Here is a 21,017-nt window from a genome sequence, read left to right as displayed (position 1 = left end):
AAAAAAAAAAAAAAAAAAAAAAACTCAACAGAAGACTGGAAAGAGTAGTAAAATGCCCAGATACTTGTCACCTAGATGGGCCAGTTCTTAACATTTTGGCACACTTGCTTTCTCTCTCCCTCCCTCTATTCCCATGTACTTTTTTGGGTGTGTGTGTCGGGGAACAGGGATGAGGACTGAACCATTTTAAAGTAAATTATACACATCATACTTTAAAATGTCTACATGCATTTCCCAAGCAATACATCCAAGGACATCCATCTATAAAACAAAAATACCATTATTTACCATGGATGAATTAATATAGTCTAATGTATAGTTAATATTTAGATTTCCCTAATATCCTAGTAATATTTTCTATAGTTTTTTTAATCCAGAATCCAGTGATCATAAATTATATTTAGTCATTGTGTTTCTTTTTTTTTTTTTTTTTTTTTTTTTTTTTTTTTTTTTTTTTTTTTTTTTTGAGATGGAGTTTTGCTCTTTGCCTAGGCTGGAGTGCAGTGGCACTATCTCAGCTCACTGCAACCTCCACCTCCTGGGTTCAGGCAATTCTTGTGTCTCAGCCTCCCAAGTAGCTGGAATTACAGGTGCCTGCTACCACACCCGGCTAAGAGACAGGGATTTGCCATGTTGGCCAGGCTGGTCTCGAACTCCTGACCTCAAGTGATCCACCGGCCTCGGCCTCCCGAAGTACTGGGATTACAGACATGAGCCACCACACCCAGCCTAGTCATTGTGTTTCTTTAAGTTTTCCTTTTGCTAGAAGTTTCTCTGCAAAAAAAAAAAAAAACAAAACAGAAAACAAAAAAAAACCTTTCATGACGTTCACAATTATGAGAAGCTAGACCAGATGTTTTGTAGAATGTCCTAGAAATATAAATTTGTCTTTTGCTCCCTCATAAGGTTCTGGTGTTTGCTTTTGCAAGACTATGTGCACCAACTTTTTTATCCACCATTTTAAAAGTTTTTATGTAGGTTCAAAATTTTAGCCCAATTTTAGTTCAGCTTTTGTGTTTGTAAGTCTCACTAATCTATGGTTTGGCATAGGGTGTTAAGAATGGCCACTTACCTGGAGAATAGTAAAACTCTTTAGACCATAGGAAAGATCACTAGAATAATCTCTGGGAGGGGGTAATACGTTTCTCTGGAAACAAGCATAATATTTTTTAACGTCCTTGGCAGTATTCTTTGGATGACTTAATATATTGTAATCAAGGGCAAATTTTTCTACTCTTTAAGTTTTGTTACAATATAGAGTCCAGGGAGCCACTTCTGGCAAACACTTGACCAGCTTTTCTGTTATCCCTAAGTTGAAAGTTTGTTTTTGGAGTCTAAACGTCGATTGTGTGTTCGGTTTGCAGCCCTTTGGCTGTCCGTGTACCAGGATGCTCAGCGGCTTAGGCTGTGTATATTTTGTGTGAAGTGAGCGCAGCGTGGAGAGGTGGCATGCCTCAGATGCCAGGGGAGCTATGCAAGCTTGCTGTGGAAAGCATGCTTCCCGCCTGTCAGGGCTTCCTGATAGGAGACCTGGTGACACAGTAGCCTTTCGGCAGAGCTCCTTGGGATGGGTAGGAAGTGCTGCTGCAGGTTTTGTCAGGGGGAAATCTGAGCCATTTCTCTGTGGACAGCTGTGATTCAAAGTCTGGGCAGGTTGTTGTTGAATTTTGCGTGGGCTGCCAGGGTGAGTGTTTTCATTTCGATTTGTTTATAATCTTGCTTTTCTTCTTCCTAAGTCACCATGACTTTCTGGAAGTTTCACAGGACTCGTTCGTGATATATTATCTAAAGTAGGATTCAGAGGATTTAGCCTAATATATTTGTAATTCAGCTTTTCTTTTTCTTTCTTTCTGCAGATTTTGTGGAAGTATAATACTTTGTCATTATGAGATGTCGTCTCTCGGTGCCTCCTTTGTGCAAATTAAATTTGATGACTTGCAGTTTTTTGAAAACTGCGGTGGAGGAAGTTTCGGGAGTGTTTATCGAGCCAAATGGATATCACAGGACAAGGAGGTGGCTGTAAAGAAGCTCCTCAAAATAGAGAAAGAGGTAAGGTCTTTTCCAGCTGACAGAAACAGTCACGATACCACTTATGTAAACTTTTTCAACCTCGAGTTAGAGGGTCACAGAGTTGCAAGGGACCTAGCAAGGCCTTTGGGGCTGATCCACGAGGCCGTTCCCAATTTCCATTCTGGGAGCCCCATAAATAGAAATTATTGCAGCGTGTGCTTTAGGGTTGAGTTCTACTAGGGGTCAGCTGAAGTAAGAGGATTTCTTTCCAGGGCATGAAAGACCGAATGTTCTCTGAGCTCTCCTGGAGGCAGAGGTGAGATTTCAGACCTTCCCAGGGTTCAAACGTTTCTCTTCCCTAGGGCAGCCAAGAGGGGTCGGTAAAGAGTAATGTGTAAAGTTTTTATACCCTTTCCATTTTCTCTGCTTGAACTTCTGGTCATCAGCAATTGTCTTTTAAAAGATAAAAGGCACATTTTTTTAACTGAAATATGCAGTACCTGTTTCTTGGATTTCACCTCTACTTAAGGCTAACAGTGATGGGCTTTGTATTATATAGAAGTAATAGGTGCCAGACAGAGAGCTGCCCTCCTAGTAAAATCAGAAAAGGGTCTTGGCTTTCGGAGCCTGGGATTTATGCTGGTCCTAGATGAGTTCAGAGCTCTTAGAACTTTCATCCTTATCAGGAATGAGATATAACATGGTTGTCACATTCAGTTTGGTACCATGAGAATAAAACTAATTGCAGAGCTGACCTGCAGGGACTCAGTAGCATTGATAACTTCAGTAGTGACCCTCTGGAGCTGGTTTTGGTCATTTCTATTTATGTCCTGTTTTGGCTAATTATTGTTCAATATCTTTTTAAAGTGAACTTTCCCATAAATATCCTTTAATCTCCTTGAATGATTTCATTTTTTTCATTAACTGCTGCCAGTGAACCATAGCAATTGATTAGAGAAGGAAACCCAAATGGTAGCACTTTGTGGGTTTCCTCCCAGCAGTGCTATGTAATTGTGTGATCACCAGCTGTGTTTCCAATTGTTGAAGTCAGGTTAGAAGGACTGAGATATCTCTACCTTGGTGTATCTATAGGTTTTTGGAAGGTATTAAGAAATGAGGGCTTTTAAAGCCCATCCGTACACAAAACAGAAGGGTACTGGGTATAAGAAAGTCACTTTCCCTTGCCCCCATTTCTCAATCAACAAAAATTTTTTATAGTAGCCAAGTACTAAATCCATGTCTTACCTTGGACTGAATCTAGCCCTTTTAGCTGATCAATTCATTAAGTCCTTTATAGGAAGCATTATTGTCCCTGTTTTATAGATTGGGAAATAGAGCTTTATAGATTGCGTTTTATAGATCGTGAAATGTATTAAGCTGCCCCAGGAGGGGCAAATGAAATCCAGGAGGCTAGAACCCCTGTTCTTTAGTTTTTAACTTTGAAACCTCTAATTGACCAGGTACGAAGAGAAAACTAAACCTGCTCCATCTATTTGTAGTCAGTTATTTATATATATGCTAATATTTTAAGCTTTAGATTATACAACTTTAGTAAAAGGAACATGTTCTTATATGATTGTTCGGTGTTAGAAAGATTTTATGAGACATGAAACAGATTTTGATAGGAAAATATTAGTTGTAACCCATTTACTCCACTCCCTCCTACCCAAGTATACCTACATAATACCTTTTCTTCTATTCTTGGGAGAGCCAGGAAAATGACATAGCAAAGTACAGGAGTGAAAGCAGGAATTGGACACTGCCAAATTCTGCTTTTGTGCAGGTATTTAACATGAATGTAGATAATTCAGAAATCGAGTTGATTCCAGTAAACTGTAAGAGCATAACTCATAAACTTTTAAGTAGGAAAAACAAAACCTCCACTTTTGCTTTGGGGCTTACTCAGTGATTATGAGTGATAAAGAGACACAGTAAATTATGGCAAAGGATCCCCATTTGTACTAAAACAACATGAGTTTAAGACGTAAAAAGTTATGGCAAGGAGTTGACAGTTACTAACAAGGAAATATACATTTCTTATGTAAATAATTGTTATGCTTTATGAAATGTGTGTTGGCTTCTGGCTAGGTGTTTTCTAAGTGATAAGATAAAGGTAATAAGCCCTGGATTTTTTCCAAATTTATAGATCCAGTTCCATGTCACTTGGTTGTTTTTTGCCAATGAGTTTTAGAGGCAATGGAACACTTAATAAAATGTTTGCTGCTCATTTCATGTGACTCTTTAAGAATTACTTAATATTAGACTAAATATATGTTCTATAAACTTAGCAAAATGTGGAGAAAATATATACCAAATTCTAACTTCGTTTATGTGAGTGGAGAAAGGAAGACTATTTACTTTCACTTTATTTGCAGACCTCTAGTGTGGTGAGTATGTACTGCTTTTCTCTGTTTTAGTGGTTATAATATTACTTTATTTAAAAACAAAAAAGAAAGACTGTATTTACTTAAAATCTCTGTAGCTCTTTAAAACTTTATTTAAAAACATTTTTAAACATAGAGAACAATTAAAAGAATACTACCATGAACTCTAGTACATTATATTCTTCCCCTAGACTCACCATTTAGTAACGTTTTACATTTGCTTTTTCTCTATGTGTTATTGATTTATATATATTCATATATATTGTATGATTTTTGCTGAACCATGAGAGTACATTACAGATGCCATGTACCTTTATCCCTAAATACTTCAGCATCTCCCAAAACACAACCACAGTACAATTAACAAATTCAAAAAATTTAACAATGATAACAGTAATGTTATTTGTTATACAGTCTATATTCACATTTGCCAACTTTTGCAATGCGAGCTTTTGATGGCAATTTTTCCAACCCAGGATCCAATCCAGGATCATATATTGCATGTCATCAACATGTCTGTTTAGCCTGGCTGAATCCGGAACCGTTTCTCTGCCTTTCTCTGTCTTTTAAGATGTAGACATTTTGGAAGAGTATAGGACAATTGTTTTGTAGAATGTCTCTCATTTGGGGGGGTGATTTCCTCCTCCAGCCCCCAGCCTAGTCAGAGTTCATGTAGTTTTGGGAGAAAAACTACATAGGTCATGTGTCCTTGGTGTGTCTTAATGGGTGTCTTGTGATGTTGGTTAGTCTCATTATTGGTGTTGTTAGTTTTGAATCCTTAGTTAAGAGGGGTTTACCCAATTTCTCCACAGTAAAAGAAAATACCTATTTTTCCTTTGTAATTAATAATTAAGCTATTGGTAGATACTTTGAAGCTAAGTAAACATCTTTCCTCAGCAAACATTTACTAATGTTTTAGCATCCATTGATGATTTTATTTGGCTCAAATAGTATGATGGTTTACTGTGCAGAAAGTAAAAAGTTCTAGCATAAGTGAGTTTGCCCTTCTTTTTTCCTTTCTTCCTTTATTTATCCATCCATTCATGTAGTTATTGTTTGATTGTGTACTTAAAGACTTTTTGGAATTCAGAATGTTATAATCCATTAGTGTTATTCATTTTCATGCTTAACTTATCCCAAATTTTGCAAATAAGAGCTCTTTCCAGCTGACTCTTGTGTCCTTTTGATATGTCACCAACATTTTTTGATGATTTTCTTACTTCAGGCACAAAAAGATGTACTAGGCTCATTTAGTTCCTGTCTCATTCCTGGAGTCAGCCATGTTTTCAAGAAGCCCTGAGTCAGTAGACCTGATTTTGGAGTATATTATTTAGGAGCCAAGATTTGGGTATTAGGATTGTTTACTTTAGACTTTTTAAAAAAGAACATTGTCTTTTTGGCAGAAATTATAGAGAAATTTTATTTATGAAAGCATTTAATTTGAAATGTAAACTCATGGCTCTGGTTAGCTAGCATCTGTGATACACTGCTATTAGGAATGTAAATTGGTAAACCTTTCTGGAGAAGAGTTTAGCAAAATGTATCAAGAACCTTAAAATGTTTACTTCTTTGGGCCAGGAGTCTTACTCTGGGACTTTATCCTAAGGAAATAATCAGAGATGTGCAGAAAGATGGATATAGTTATAGGATTCTTCTCAGATGTATAACAAGGAAGAATTGGAAGTTACAAACTATGTTGCAGCTATGTAATTGATTTCTCTTCCATTTGGAAGAACATTTAGAAAGCAAGGAAAATGCTCATTATATAGTGCTAAGTGGTGAAAGGAAGTTGCAAAAACATTATATACAATATGATCCCAGGTGTAGGTTTTATGTCTGTATGGTGCTTTTATTTTCCTATACTGTACCTTATTTTCATATTTTCCTATGATGATTTTACATTTCTTTTCCCCGCAGCATTTTATCGTGAAAAATTTCAAACATAAAGGTGAAAAGGTTTTGTAAATATTTGCATACCTACCATCTAGTGCCTATCATTAATATAAATACTTGCTTTATAAGATGTGTATGCAGCTGTCTAACCTTCCATTTATTAATTCATTTTTGATATATTTCAAATAAGTTGCAGGCATCAGTGTGCTTCTCCTTAAACACTTCATTGTGTATATTTTTACTAGAGTTCAATATGTGTTTGCAGTTTTGTTTTCTTCTGGGGTAAAATTTACCTCAAGTTTTGAGAAATGTAAATACCACATGACCTACTTATTTACTTTTATAATCAGAAAAATTCAATTTAAAGACGTATAACTGTGACAATCTATATCACTTTCTTTCTTTCTTTTTCTTTTTTTTTTTGACACGGAGTCTTGCTCTGTTGCCCAGGCTGGAGTACAGTGGTGCCATCTCTGCTCACTGCAGCCTTTGCCTCCCGGGTTCAAGCGATTCTCCTGCCTCAGCCTCCCGAGTAGCTGGGACTACAGGCACTTGCCACCATGCCTGGGTAATTTCTTGTAGTTTTAGTAGAAACGGGATTTCACCGTGTTAGCCCCGATGGTCTCGATCTCCTGACCTCGTGATCCGCCCACCTCAGCCTCCCAAAGTGCTGGGATTGCAGGCGTGAGCCACCACGCCTGGTCAATCTAGTGAATTGAATTTTGTAAACCTCCTTAGCATATCACACAACACTAATTTTCCACTCTCAATATGTGGCTGTAAAGTGTTTAATGTTTACTTTCATATCACTTCCATAGCAGTGCAAGACCTCAGTTTAGCTTGTTTACATTATTTGCAGATTTACTTATAGTGTACTATTTATTTCTGTTTTAAAAAGTGTTTGCAGTAGGAGAAAATCATATGACCTTCAGCATATACATCAAAGGTAAGAAAGGAAGCCACTATTGTATCTTTTTGATGAATTCCAGATGAGCTGGGATCAAATTGAACTGCTTAGGCAGAAATTTGAGGGATGAGTAGAAGTGGCACAGAAAGACATTGTGACCGCAATGTCCTATTTACATCTACTGCCCAGAGGAGAACACTCCCAACATGACAGAGTTCATCAGCTTGAATGTTAACTTTTGAAAACAATTAATTGGCCTGGCGCAGTGGCTCATGCCTATAATACCAACAATTTGGGAGGCCGAGGCGGGCGGATCACGAGGTCAAGAGATCGAAACCCCGTCTCTACTGAAAATACAAAAATTAGCCAGGCGTGGTGGTGGGTGCCTGTAGTCCCAGCTACTTGGGAGGCTGAGGCAGGAGAATTGCTTAAACCTAGGAAGCGGAGGTTGTAGTGAGCTGAGATGGCGCTGGTGCACTCCAGCCTGGGTGACAGAGCGAGACTCCATCTCAAAAACAAAACAAAAACAAAACATAATTAATCACAGCAACTTAATTGTGCTCTTGTGGTATATTTGACAATACATTGAGCAAGATATGTCTATACATAGTATTTTTTTTTCTGTCTGGAAAAGATGGGAACCTGACAGCCTTTATGTTAACTTGCAATCTGTTGATACTCAATTGATATTAGAAAACCATATTTAAGTATGAGATACGAAAGAAACACAATTCCTTTTTATTTTCTCAAAAGAATCAAAAGGAAATAGAATCCTTAAGAGGTAATATACAAGGCCTTTTCTTCATCTGTCGTGGCTTTTGTAAGACACCATTACCCTTATTTTAAAAGTAAAAGCATCCTACCAAATTTCACTGCTTTAGAAATGTTGGAAGCCAGATAAATTCAAGTTTCAAATGTATTCCACATTATAAATATTTATAGATAAGGAGAGAAGATCAGTGTGTCAAACTGGTTATAATAGGAACTATCAATAATTTTTATATAAAGGGGAAAATATCTGTTTGAAATAGGAAATGTAATGTTGAAATTGACAGAGAACCAAGAGCAAAAAATAAAAAGCTTTTATTATACTCAGTTAATATGGTATTGTTTAGTGATTTATGGAAGGCTAGTTCAATGTTATCATTTTATTAGCTCATGGGAGGGAGATGCTTCTTTTCTATGCAGTTCTATTGCTTTTTATTAATAAATTCTTTATATTTGTTTTAATTGTAAGTGCTATTTTAAATATTTCCCCCTGCCCCAAACACAATAACAAGAATAATGCCACATTTACTTTCCTTGTAAATCCTCTCAATATTTAAGTGTATTGATGGGACCAATACAAATAACAATTAAGTATCTTAGATATTTGACAACTGCTATTGAGTTCTGGCATAGTTTCTGTAATAACTTGTCCAAAGTGGTGCTCAAGAGTGGCCACTGGTATTTTTAAGCATGGAGAGAGCTTTCTTAACTATACCAGAGCTAACGTTTTAAGTTGGTACAAGTTGAGCATCCCTAATCTGAAAATCTGAAATTCAAAAGGCTCCAAAATCTCAAACTTTTTGAGAGTGGATGTGACACCACAAGTGGAAAATTTCACACCTGACCTCACGTGACAGGTCGCAGTCAAAACTTTGTTTCATGCCCAGCATTATTTAAAGTATTGTATAAAATTACCTCCAGGTATCAGACATAGATGAAACATAAATGATTTCATGTTTAGCCTTGGGTCCCATCCCCAAGATATCTCATTGTATATATGCAAATATTCCAAAATCTGATAAAATCCAAATACTTCTGGTCCCAGGCATTTTGGGAAAGAGATACTCAACCTGTACTTTCAAATGTACCCATTTATGGCTGAAGAATATTTGTTATAGCATCTCCACATGCCTAGTCTCTTCCCCTTCACTCAGAAGTCCCTTTGTGAGTTATTAAAATAAATAATCTCATATAAAATTTTTCTCTCCACAGTTAGAATTTACTCATTCTGGATTTTATCCTTTTAGGTCAGTGGTTCTCAAAATGTGGTCCCTGGACCAGCAGCATTAAGCATCACCTGGGAATTTGTTAGAAATACAAATTCTTGGGCCTTACCTCACGCCAAATGAGTCAGAAACTGGGAGGTAGCACTCAGCAATCTGTGTTTTAACCAGCTTTCTGGTTGTTTCTGATGTCCACTAGAGTTTGAGAACCACTACTTATATTGTACCTAGTCGATCATATGCTAAATATAGACAGTATAACTTCAGTTTGGAATTTTGGGTACCTTGTCAAAAGGTGGTGGAGAGGTTTTTGCTCTTAGAGGCCTTTAGGCTCTTAACTTCACCCATGTAGATGACCACCTATGCACATAATGAACCAAAGGCTGACTTAGGAATGGCAAATGTACATGAAACCTCAGGCAAATACTTTCAAATTCCAGCCCCTTCTCACACTGGTGCTAATCTGACTTTCCAGCCTTTTCTTCCTTCCCTCCCTCCCTCCTTCCTTCCTTCCTTCTGTGGTTTTTTGTTTGTTTGTTTGTTTTTGTTTTTTGTGTTTTTTGTTTTTTTTGAGACAGGGTCTCCCTCTGTCCCCCAGGCTGGAGTATAGTGAGCTCATTCTAGCCTCGAACGCCTGGGCTCAAGCCATCCTCCCGGCTCAGTCTCCCAAGTGGCTGAGATTGCAGGTGCAAGCCCTCTCACTCAGCTATTTTATTTTGTCTTTGTTTATTTTCTGACACAGTCTCTCCACTCTTGTCCAACTGTTCTTCTGTATTACTTTTTAAATTTCTGTAGCCTTGTTCACATTCTTTCCTTCACTTGTAATACCTTTGTCTTCCCTGTCTGGGCAGATCCTACCCATTCTTCAGCTATAATTATTTCCTTCTCTATGAAGCATTCTCAGTCATACAAGCATATTTTCTCTTTCTCTTCTGAATTTATACCACGTAATACCCATAGCACTAATTTGACCGATGGTTAAAACTGCCTGTGACTCTGCATTCCAGTGAGAAATTGTCACTGAATTTTTCATGTGAACATGCTATGTCTTCTCATCTGAAAAGCAGGGCTAATGATAGTACCCACATCATAGACTTGTCGAGAGGACTGAGTGAGATCATGCATGTGAAATGTATGTAGAAGAGTGCTTGACTCATAGGAAGACTTGGATAACTGTTAACTATCACTCACATCTTCACAACTGTACCCCACAGTCAGAACAGCAGCTAGATGTCATCTTTTGTGAAAATGTTAATTAGTTGATATCTAGGCCTCATGCTGAGAAGGGATCAGATGCCACAAATACAGTTAGCAGCAAAGACAACCTGACAAGGCTTAGTGTGAATACCACGGGCAAGTGCATGTGTGGTACGTTTGATGTCCTGTCGTGAGCTCTCTGAGGGCAGGACTGTCTTTGTAGCTGATGCTGTCACCAAACAGGTCACGATCACTCTACCGCGTACGGCTACCGCTGTGAGCCTGAATTTGGTGAAGGGCTTTATACCTTGCCTTCTTCTTCACAGTCACTTTATAAGATTATGATCTGCATTCGATGGAAACTAAGGCTCAGGGAAATTAAGCAGCCTGCCTAATATAAACAGCATCGTTCACGTGGGTCTTCCTTGCCAGCCGCACAACACCTGTCATTGTGCTTTGCTCCTAGTGAACATTGAAGTATTTGTTCCTTGTTACCTGGTATTGTGTGTCACAGTGGACATCCCTCTCATTCTTGTTCATCTAGGAAAGGTATCTCATATTGACATGCCTACATTTTCTTCATTTACTCTGCTTTGAGCTGTGAAGAGGGTAGAACTGGTATGTCTTTACCGTGTCACTGGAAGTACAGTAACATACTTGCATTCACCTACATAGTAACAAACTCTTAGGTATTGCCCTTGCTCTAGGGTTCCTGATGTCTGGTTTTTATAAATGCCCTTGCTTTTGTGCCTTTTAGACAGGCATGCCATTTCTGCTTAAGGAATTTTAAACATGTCACTGTGCAGTGCTTTAACATTGCGCTATGTATATAAATCATCATTTTGAATTAGAGAGTAAGCAATTTAAAATAATGGATCGTTTTATTTGATAATTAACATAGTCATCATCCAGAAGTGTATATTGAACAGCCATCCATCACTCTGCTCTTTTCTACCAGACATTTCTGTTACTGGGAGCTTGTAATCTAAGACACTCCAAGGTGAACTGCTATAAAGGCAGTAGAGGAAATTGGACACATGTTGAGGAAATAAATGTATTAAATGAGTAACATGTTTTACTGATATGTCTGAAGATAACTCAAACCTTAGGAGAGAGGTCAGTGAGGAAGAGCCACCAGAAAGGCTTCTCCTGGGACCAAGAGGAGTTTAGAAAATTACCTGAGTTATAAATAATGTTCTTACCATGTTATGTGAAATGTAGTTACATTAAGAAAACACCACTGATTTTTTTTTAGATAATTAGTGTGACCATAAATATGTTTTATTTGCAAGCCAAAGCCCCTAATCCTTCTCATTTTTGCTTCTTAGTCTTTTCAAATTTAAAAAATCCTTTCAAAGCTTTGTTAGATTACATATTTACCTGTATGTGGAGGTTATTTTCGGTTTGCCTTATGAGAAACATTGCAACTGTTATTTCACCTTTTCATTAAAGTCTTATTGATCTTAGCATATTGAGCAATAAACATTTCAGTTAGTTAATATTTGTTCTATAGCCATGCTCAAAATATTATGCTGAAGTAAAACCAATTAATGTATTTCAGTAAAAATGTTATAGCCTGAGTAGCTGATGTTATACAAAGCTCAGCTCTTGCTGTTAGAAGAAAAATAGTATATAGCATGAATTCAATTCCTGAGAAACTCAAAGCCTAATGTAGAGAATTGAGAAATTGAAAATTGGAGGAGAGAAAAGCAGCCCATAAGTATTTCAGATAGTTTCAAAATTGGTATGACTGGCTCTTAGTCTTCAAAAATAGAATTATCTCACTTGAATATTTTAAAAGTACCTAGAATTTTCTTCTCTGTTCTGTAGTGGAGACAGGAAGTCACTGACATGAAATTACCCAAAAATAGAGGCCATGTTATCAGTTTTTTTTCCACTGATGCTTGACTCGTACTCCCGGTTAGGACATCCGGTTTCTGTTTGAACACTGCCATTGATGACATATGAGATACAGGCTGCTCTAGTTTGGAACAGTTTCTTAGAAAGTCCTTTATAATGTAACTTCCAGCCGTTGATCCTGGTCCCTGCCTCCAGGGCTGTATACAACAAATCTTACGTTCTTCCATGTATCACCTTCTAGAGGATGGCATCTGTACCTTATTGATCTTTGCACTTTCTGGACTCTACACAGTACCTGGTCCACAATAAGCAATCAATAATGGATAGGATGGATATAAGTGAACAGAATAATAAACATAATGATCACATCTCAACTTTCTCTTCTTTGTAAGATTTACAGAAAGGTTTCACTACTGCTGAATCTTCAGAAAAGAATAAAGCTTGCCATTCCTAGCCTACTTTATAGCCTTTTCTTCTCCGTGTTTGGCTGATTTTTTGAGTTCTTAATAAATTACTTTGTCTTTGAATGAAGGGTTCTGTTCTATAGCAGCTAGAAAGGATATTTTCCTGGCCATGGTTCTTATTTGGTTTGTTTTTGAACATATTTCCCAAAAGGAATCCAAGATGCTTTTTCTTAGCCCTGCTAATATCAGATGTTCACTGATTCATGACCTGAGAAAAATTAAGGTGTCCTAAATGAAATGAGACTGCCAGAATTCTAATGACTTGAAAATATTACTCTTATCCCTGATACTGTTCTTCAGGAAAATAATGCTTGGCAGAATTCGTTGCATTAGAGAAGCAGCACTGGTAAGTATGAAAATGTTTGTTAAAGAGGGAGGAGACTGTATGGCAACCCTGCTTTCCAGAGATTGTATTCAGCAAGTAATATGCAAAATGAGCTGATCTCACGACATTTTAAAAACATGCTGAGCAGTGCTTCCTTTAGTGGGAAACTGAATTGCTTCCATTATTGGAACATAGAATCTACCTTAAGAAACATATACTCATAGGCGGGCAGATCACCTGAGGTCAGGAGTTCGAGACCAGCCTGGCCAACATGATGAAATCCCATCTCTACTAAAAATGCAAAAATTAGCTGGTGCCTGTAATCCCAGACACTCGGGAGGCTGAGGGAGGAGAATCGCTTGAACCCGGGAATTAGAGGTTGCAGTGAGCCGAGATCGCACCGTTGCAATCTAGCCTGGGCAGCAAGAGCAAAACTCCATCTCAAAAAAAGAAAAGGAAAGAAAAAGAAATATATACTCATTTTTATTTCAATCACTTGGTGGGTATTTTAAAATATAATGCAAAGTTTAGTGAGCATCTGCTGCTGAACAAATCTTTAAAGTTGTGAAAGTGAGGGACTTTTTCTCCCTAAGACCTCAGGATGTCTTCTTAACTACGCAGTAAAGCCTAGGCCTCTAAGTGTAGCTTGCATTCTTCCATGGGAAAAACCTTCTGTGCAAAGAAGCCTGGGGTTTGTAGTAAGGCCAGGACACCTCTCTCAGACCAGTGAGGCTCTGTGGGAAATCCTGATTCTGGATATACTGACCTTAAGTGTTGACCAGACCAAGAGCAAATTTTAAGAAGAGATCAAATTAATTACTATTAAATGGACTTGGGAGTATAGAGTGTTAAAAAGTTATACTCTGGACTTGTTTTAGAAAGGATTTAAGTTTATTAGCAGGTAAAATAAGCATGTTTTGAAGTTCCAGGAAGGCCCTCTGTATCTCCAAAATTGTTCTCACCTAAATGTAAGGTGAGGAAATAGAAGAAAATTAATGTTTCTTTAGTTCCTGTTATTTACAGCTACTATTCTAAGCACTTTACATAGATTCTCTATTCAAGCCTACTGCTAACACCTCAAATCTTATCTTGTAACTTTATTCTTTAAGGCTGTTTCCCAATAAAACTGCAGATACCACTGAAAGAGGTAACTCTACATGTGGATAATACCTTGAAGTACAAAACCAGATTTGTTTCCTGAGCACATATTTTTCTAGGTGGGGAGGTGCATACTTGACCCTAGGAAACTGTGACCTGAACAGATTCTGAGGTAACTTTCTTTTCTGTAATTCAGCCATCCAACAAATATTGAGTATTTATTACTCGCTAGGTACTACTCTAGATACTGGAACTACATTGGTAAATAAAAGATACAAGGATTCATGTTTTTTAGAGTTTACCTTGAAATGTGGGGAATAAGAAAATAAATGGTATGTCAACACATAAGAAAATATAAGACCTATACCTGCCAGGGCTAGGGGCTGAATTTAGTGATTCATTTCCAAAGATTCAAGTATAGAACAGGAATAGTTAGTAACTTTACAGTAGGCTAACCTGACAGACGCCTCCTTAACCAAGTGATGAGGGCTAACACCACTAGTGATTAGTCAGGTTGATAATGCATATCCCACATATGATATGGTGAGAAAAGCATTTTACCCTGGAGGTTTTCTTCCCCTAAACTCATAACCCCAGTCTAGTCATGAGGAAAATATCAGGCAAACCAAAGCTGATGGACAGTCTACAAACTACCTGGCCCCAGTGCTTCTCAAGTCTTTGAGGTTTTGGGAAACAAGGAAAGGCTGAGAAACTGTCATAGACTATGAGAGATAAGGAGATGTGGTATCCCAAATTGGATTCTAGAACAGAAAAAAAAGATGTTGGTGGAAAAAATAGTGAAATGTCAATAAAGCCTGGAGTTGAGTTCATAGTCATGTATCAGTGTTGGCTTCTTAGCTTTGATAAATATACCCTGGTGATGCAGCATGTTAACATGAGGGGAAACAAGGCAAGAGGAACTATCTGTACCATCTTTGCAACCTTTCTGTGAACCTAGAATTATTCCAGAATTAAAAGTTTATTTTAATTAATATAAGGGGAAAATAGGGCAGAGTAAGGGAGATCCGGAGTGCCAGAGGGGCTAGGGTTCAAATTTCAATGAGTTGGTCAGGGTAGGCCTCACTGAGAAGGTGACATTGACTAAAAACTTGAAGGAATTAAGGGAGGGAACCATGCATGTGGGATAAAACATTCCAGAGACAGGCCCATGGCAGGTGGGAGCTTGCGTGATGTGTTGGAGAAATAGTAAGGGGACCATCATAGCTGGAGTGGAGTGCGTGAGGGAGGAGAAACAGGAGGTTAGGCCAGAGAGGCAACGAGGCCAAATGGTCTTGGACCACGTAGGCAATTATAAGAGCTTCTGACCTAAATTGGAAGGAAATGGTGAGCAGTTGAATGCTTTTGAGTAATGATATGAAATGGTTTGATTTACATTTTCACATGGCCACTCTGGAAACCCTGTTGAAAGACATTACATGGGACAGAGACAGGGGACCAGTTATGGCTCTATTGCAGTAATCTCAGTGAGAGATGCTTGTGTCTCGGGCCAGGAAGGTTGCAGTGGAGGCAGTGAGAAGTGGTTGAATTTGGGGTAGAGTTAACCAGATTTGCTCACTGATTGGACGTGGGCTGTGAAAATAATCAAGGACGTCTCAGAGGTTTTGCACTGAGGAGATGGAAGGGTGTGCGTGGGGTAAGGGAAATCAAGAGAGGAGCAGGTTTGTGAGCAGGTCGAGTTCTTTTTTGATACAAACAGCGAATAATTAGAATCTGCCATCTAAATACCATTTAGATAAAATATGAAATACTTGGAAGCAACCTAAATGTCCATCAACAGATGAACAGATAAACAATATTTATTATTCAACCTTAAGAAGGAATGCAGTTCTGATCTATGCTACAACATTGATGAATCTTGAAAACGTATGCTAAGTAAAAATAGGCCTAACACAAAAGGACCAATATTGTACAATACCACTTATATGAGGTACCTAGAATAGGCAATATTCAGAGACAAAAAATAGAATAGAGATTACCAGGGGCTGGGAGAGAGAGAGTGGGGAATTATTGTTTGATAGGTATAGAATTTTTATTTGGGATGATGGAAACATTCTGGTAATAAGTAATGATGAGAGTTGTACAACATTGTGAATGTGATTAACGCCCCTGAATTATGCACTTAAAATGGTTTCATTGGTAAGTTTTACGTTATGTACTATAATTTTTAAAACAGAGTTCTATTTCTAGAGAAAAGAAATGCTGAAGGATAAATTTAACAAAAGTCTGTGTAAGATCTTTACACTGAAAACTATAAGACATTGACATTGCTGTGAGAAATTCGTGAATACATTTAAAAAGGAAATATATCCTACATTTATGGGTCGGAATATTTTTATTCAGATGTCAGTTCCCCCAAAATTGATTTGAAGATTCAACATAATCCCAAATCATAACACAGCCAGTTTTAAAATTTTTTTGTAGAAATTGATAAGCAGATTGTAAACATATGGCAGTGAAGAGGACCTGGAGTAATGAAAAATGAAAACGAAGAGTAATGATGGAGAACTTGTACTACAAACTTATTTAATTGCTTACCATAAAGCTACAGTAGTCGAGATAGTGTGGTATTTGTGTATAGACAGACTAGTGGAACAGAACAGAGAGTCCAGAATTAGGCTCACGCATGTTTGGTCAATAGATTTTTGACGAAGGTGCCAAGTCAATTCAGTGAGGAAAAGGGTAACCTTTTCTGGAACTGGTGCTGGAAGGATTAATGTCTGTATTAAAAGAATTGAGAACCACTGAACTAGGGAAATGTAGTATGGTTGCTGAGAAGCAATCAGGTTGTGTGTTTTCTTCAGCCATATTCAGCTCAACAGTTGCAAGAGTGGAGTAAACAGAGAATTGGATTTCTTCAGGGTTGTGGTTTTCCTGAGTACAGTGAAGTAGAAGTAGAACCATGATGCTGAGGATGGTTTCAGGGAAAGGATTCTGTGATTTGGCCTGGCATGTAGTGAGGAGGGAAGACTTCAGGGAAGGGTGTGACACTGATAAAATATAGGAACAGGTAATGATAGGTCAAGGGATTACTGGAGTTCAGGTGCTGGAGGCAGGAAGCTGGAAATACAGGAAGTGGTGGTCAGCAAGTGGGGGTCTGGATTTTGGATTGTAGAGAGGTGCAGTTATGGGTAATTCAGGATCTAAGTCATGACCAAAGGAATATGTGACTGTGGCAGGGTGAAGGACTAGACTGTTGCAGGGGAAGAGTTCAAAGACTTGAAAGAACAGGTGTCTGAGGATCTTGTAAGTGCATGAAAACTCCCACACCAAGACAGGAATAGTAATCAGTCAAAGTGACAGTGAGCTGGGGCTTAAATCATTAAGAAACAGGGGAGTGAACTGGGGATTGGTACACGATAGCAGCAATGAAGGTTCATGAATGATGCAATCTCATGACAGAAGATTCAGCTTTTGGGAGGTGGTAGGAAAGAGTACTGTCTGGAGGTGCTAAGGAGGGGCTCCCCACCAGGCTCTGCAGAGCAAGGGCCAAGAGACAGAACAGCAGCTATTGCAAGGGCTGCCGGGGAGCACCTCTGTCCGGACAGAGGAAGCAAGGGAAGGTTTAGAGAAGAGGTTCAGGATAGAGGGGCTTTGTGCAAGGGTTTCAGGAGTTGAGGAGAGATGCGAGGAGGGTCCAGCTAGAATACATGCAGTCCTGTAGGAACTGGCATGAGAGGTGAGGGGGTAGCAGGAGCCGGTTTTCCTGTGCTGACCTGTGCAGGGATAAGGGCACCCAGAGCCTAGTCCTGGAGTATTCAGGGCAGGTGGTCATGACCTGGCTACCAGGGGAGGAAGGGTAGCCTTAGGCCTCCTCTGGCCTCAGGAGTTGGACCTGGAGAGAAGCATATTTCCTGTGAAAATCTGTTTAATGACAGAAGGGATTTTCCACAGACTCACTTTAACTTCTGGTAGGGCGATTTGTGTAATCTGGAATTAGTCAGTGAGTCTGTGCAGATAAGTGTCTGAGGACAAGATAATTCTTGAGAAACTGGGAAACCTAAAACCAGTAAAAACTTCTTGCCAGCATGTCCTTAATGGGAAATCAATCTGTTGACAAAGATGGCAGTGAAAATATTCATGAAAACTGTAGAATAGGTTTTCATGTATATGTTTTTGTTTGGTTGGTTGGTTTTTTTGTTTGTGTTTGCTTTTGTTTCTGTTTGAGACAGGGTCTGGCTCTATCACCCAGGCTGGAATACAGTGGAGTGATCTTGGTACACTGCAGCCTCTGCCTCCCAGGCTTAAACCATCCTCGTACTTCAGCCTCCTGAGTAGCTGCAACTACAGGCGAGGACCACCAAGGCTGGCTAATTTTTGTATTTTTGTAGAGACAGGGTTTCCCTATGTCGAGCAGGTTGGTCTTGAACTGACCTCAGGTGAAATGCCCGCCTTGGGCTCCCAATGTGCTGGTATTACAGGTGTGAGCCACCATGCCTGGCCTATTTACATGTTTTAAAATAAAATGTGTGTTTTAAATAACATCTTCTGACTTGGGCTGCAAATGGAGGCATAAATTCCTAGGAAGCAATATGGCTTCGTGTTTAAGAGCCTGGGCTTTAGCGTGAGACAGGTGTAGATTCAGATGCTGTCTCCACTGCTTATTAGATTTATGGGAAAGTGACTGCACCAAGCCTTCGTTTCCTCTTTTATAAAATGCAGATAATAATAGAGTTCACTTCATAAGGCTATTGTGAGGACCATGTGAGGTAATCTGGGTAAGTACACCCAGCACAGTGCCTGGCTGCTACTCAGCTCTCAGTGCGTGTACCTGTGGCGGTTAGTGCTATGATTTCAGCAGCAGACGGTCAGAACATATTTGAGATTTCTACTCTCCCCTGTGACTTGTTAGCACTATTTCAACATAACTTGCTTTTCAAGACTCATAGATAACGAGCTATTTACATCATCCTAGAGTGTAATGTTTCCCAAACTTTTAACATGTTTGTTCTCTATGGTGGTTTCTCATCCTTTTTAAAAAATTTTTCTCACCAGACAACAATGTTTTGTCATTTACTTACTTTATTTTGTGTTATAAACTGGGATTTTAAAATCTCTTTTAACTACACATGTTCTGTCCCCTTTCTTGTCCTCTGGAAATTGAGATCTCTCACTTAGGAATCATGGTTATATCGGATCATTGTGATTGCATCATAGAATAATTTGGAGGTATTTTTCCATGTATAAGATTGGTAGAAATGAGAAGGACTGAAACACTTATAGCTGGTGAGGGAATGGGATGATGGGCATAACACTTTCTTGGTGGTAGTCTAAAATGGTAAGCCTTCCAGAAGACAGTTTGAAAGATTGACAAGTTTTAAAATGAAATGCCTTTGACCTATCATCCTCACTTTTAGGAATTTGTTGTAAACAAACAATTGGAAAAGTGTATGTGCATATGTATTAAGAGTTGTGTATGGCAATGCAAATCAACAGTGAGCACATTCTATACTTATAATCAGAACAAAACAACAAAACTAACCAAAGGCATGGAATCTTACTTGTGGGACAGAGACAGTAAAAACATCTTTATAATCGGTCTGTTTTGTACAGATTGGCAATTCACCCCTCTGTTGAGTTTTCAATCATGCAAAGTACGTTGAAAGTACACTCATATGCTTTTGATATTTTCTGCTTCAACTCTCCTAAAATGTCATTGATGGCCCAGAATTTTAATCTCCTTACTTACCTTTTTCTTTCTCCCAATTTATTTGCTATCATGAAGCTCAGCAGATATGTGGTATAAGTAAACATGAGTTCTACTTCAGAGTTTCTCCAGGTCGTAATTGGTAGCTGAAGAAATACCGTAGACATTTTAAGTTAAATGTAACTTGAATTTATCTGGGCACTAGGCACCTTCCTTTAGTATTCTTTAAGAATACAAATAAAACTTTTGGTTACTAAGCAATAATGCTTTAGGGTTTTGCCTTTGTTTATAGCTCTCTCCACATCTGGTAATTATAAAGGGGAGAAAACTGTATTTGCTCTGTAGGTGAAAACCAGTACTTGTCACCAGTACATGAAACCAATACTTGGGTGGTATTTGAAATATGGCTTTCCTTTTATTATGGTAGGTTTTTTTTTCTGTTTGTTTTAGTAAACCCATAAGGGCTCTGGAATGTCTACACACAGACATTTGTCAAGATGAGTAAGAAGAAATTTTCCTTTTTAAGAACTGTGTATAAAGAGAGAAGTATTTCACACCTGTTTATCTTAGCAGGGTCTGCAGAGAGAGGGAGATAGATTCCCCATTAACTCTTTCATTCAGAGAGTTTAGAAAAGAGGGTATATGGTGACCTTATACCCGCTTATATTGGCTCACTGGAGCCAAGTAGAAGGGCCCGCTATTTGTGTCTACGAACAAAAACTTTTCCTAAATTTCTCACTTTTCTTGTTGAGCCCATTTGTACAATTCTTTCAATTCACATAGCTGAATTGTCTACAGTCATAAAATGCTAATATGATATATTTCCAGAAACGTACTTTAGGGCTTGTAATTTTTTTAAAAATGAAAACCTTCTTTCAGTGTGGGTTCCCATTTGATACAGTAAATGTCTTTCTCATCCTTCCTAGATTAGGCAACCTAGTTGGGGGATGGGACATGATGTATTTATCTCCCCCAAAGGAATATTTAATGATCTTCTTCCTTTTAAGATATTATTAAGTCAAGTTAGTAATAAGTAGAAAATAAGTAAAATTATATTTTAACTTTAAAAGAAAGTTATTTTAATACAACTTTATATATATACATAATAGATAAAATATATATAATACATGTTATACATATATGTGTGTGTGTATGTATGTGTGTGTATATATATATATATATATATATATTTTTTTTTTTTTTTTTTTTTTTTTTTTTTTATT

The 21,017-nt window shown here is 38.1% G+C and overlaps 1 protein-coding gene across 4 annotated transcripts in view; it reads left to right on the top strand.

Annotated features, from left to right (window-relative positions):
- The window catches only part of MAP3K20 (mitogen-activated protein kinase kinase kinase 20), a 193,374-nt gene that overhangs the window by 14,569 nt on the left and 157,788 nt on the right, over nt 1-21,017 (top strand). For 2 of the 4 annotated variants that reach the window (XM_017856968.1, XM_017856971.1), the window contains exon 2: nt 1,857-2,049. In XM_017856968.1, coding sequence (XP_017712457.1) covers nt 1,891-2,049 — 159 coding nt within the window. In that variant the 5' untranslated portion in view covers nt 1,857-1,890. Of the gene's footprint in view, nt 1-1,364; nt 1,685-1,856; nt 2,050-2,240; nt 2,327-21,017 lie in introns of those variants that run through there. The other 2 variants (XM_017856969.1, XM_017856970.1) reach the window with 2 other exon arrangements.

Source organism: Rhinopithecus bieti, unplaced genomic scaffold (genome assembly GCF_001698545.2).
Source record: "Rhinopithecus bieti isolate Rb0 unplaced genomic scaffold, ASM169854v2 scaffold_43749, whole genome shotgun sequence".
NCBI classification, from domain to species: Eukaryota; Metazoa; Chordata; class Mammalia; order Primates; family Cercopithecidae; genus Rhinopithecus; species Rhinopithecus bieti.
Note: the sequence above shows the minus strand (reverse complement) of the source record. Positions and strands in the feature narration are given on the sequence as shown.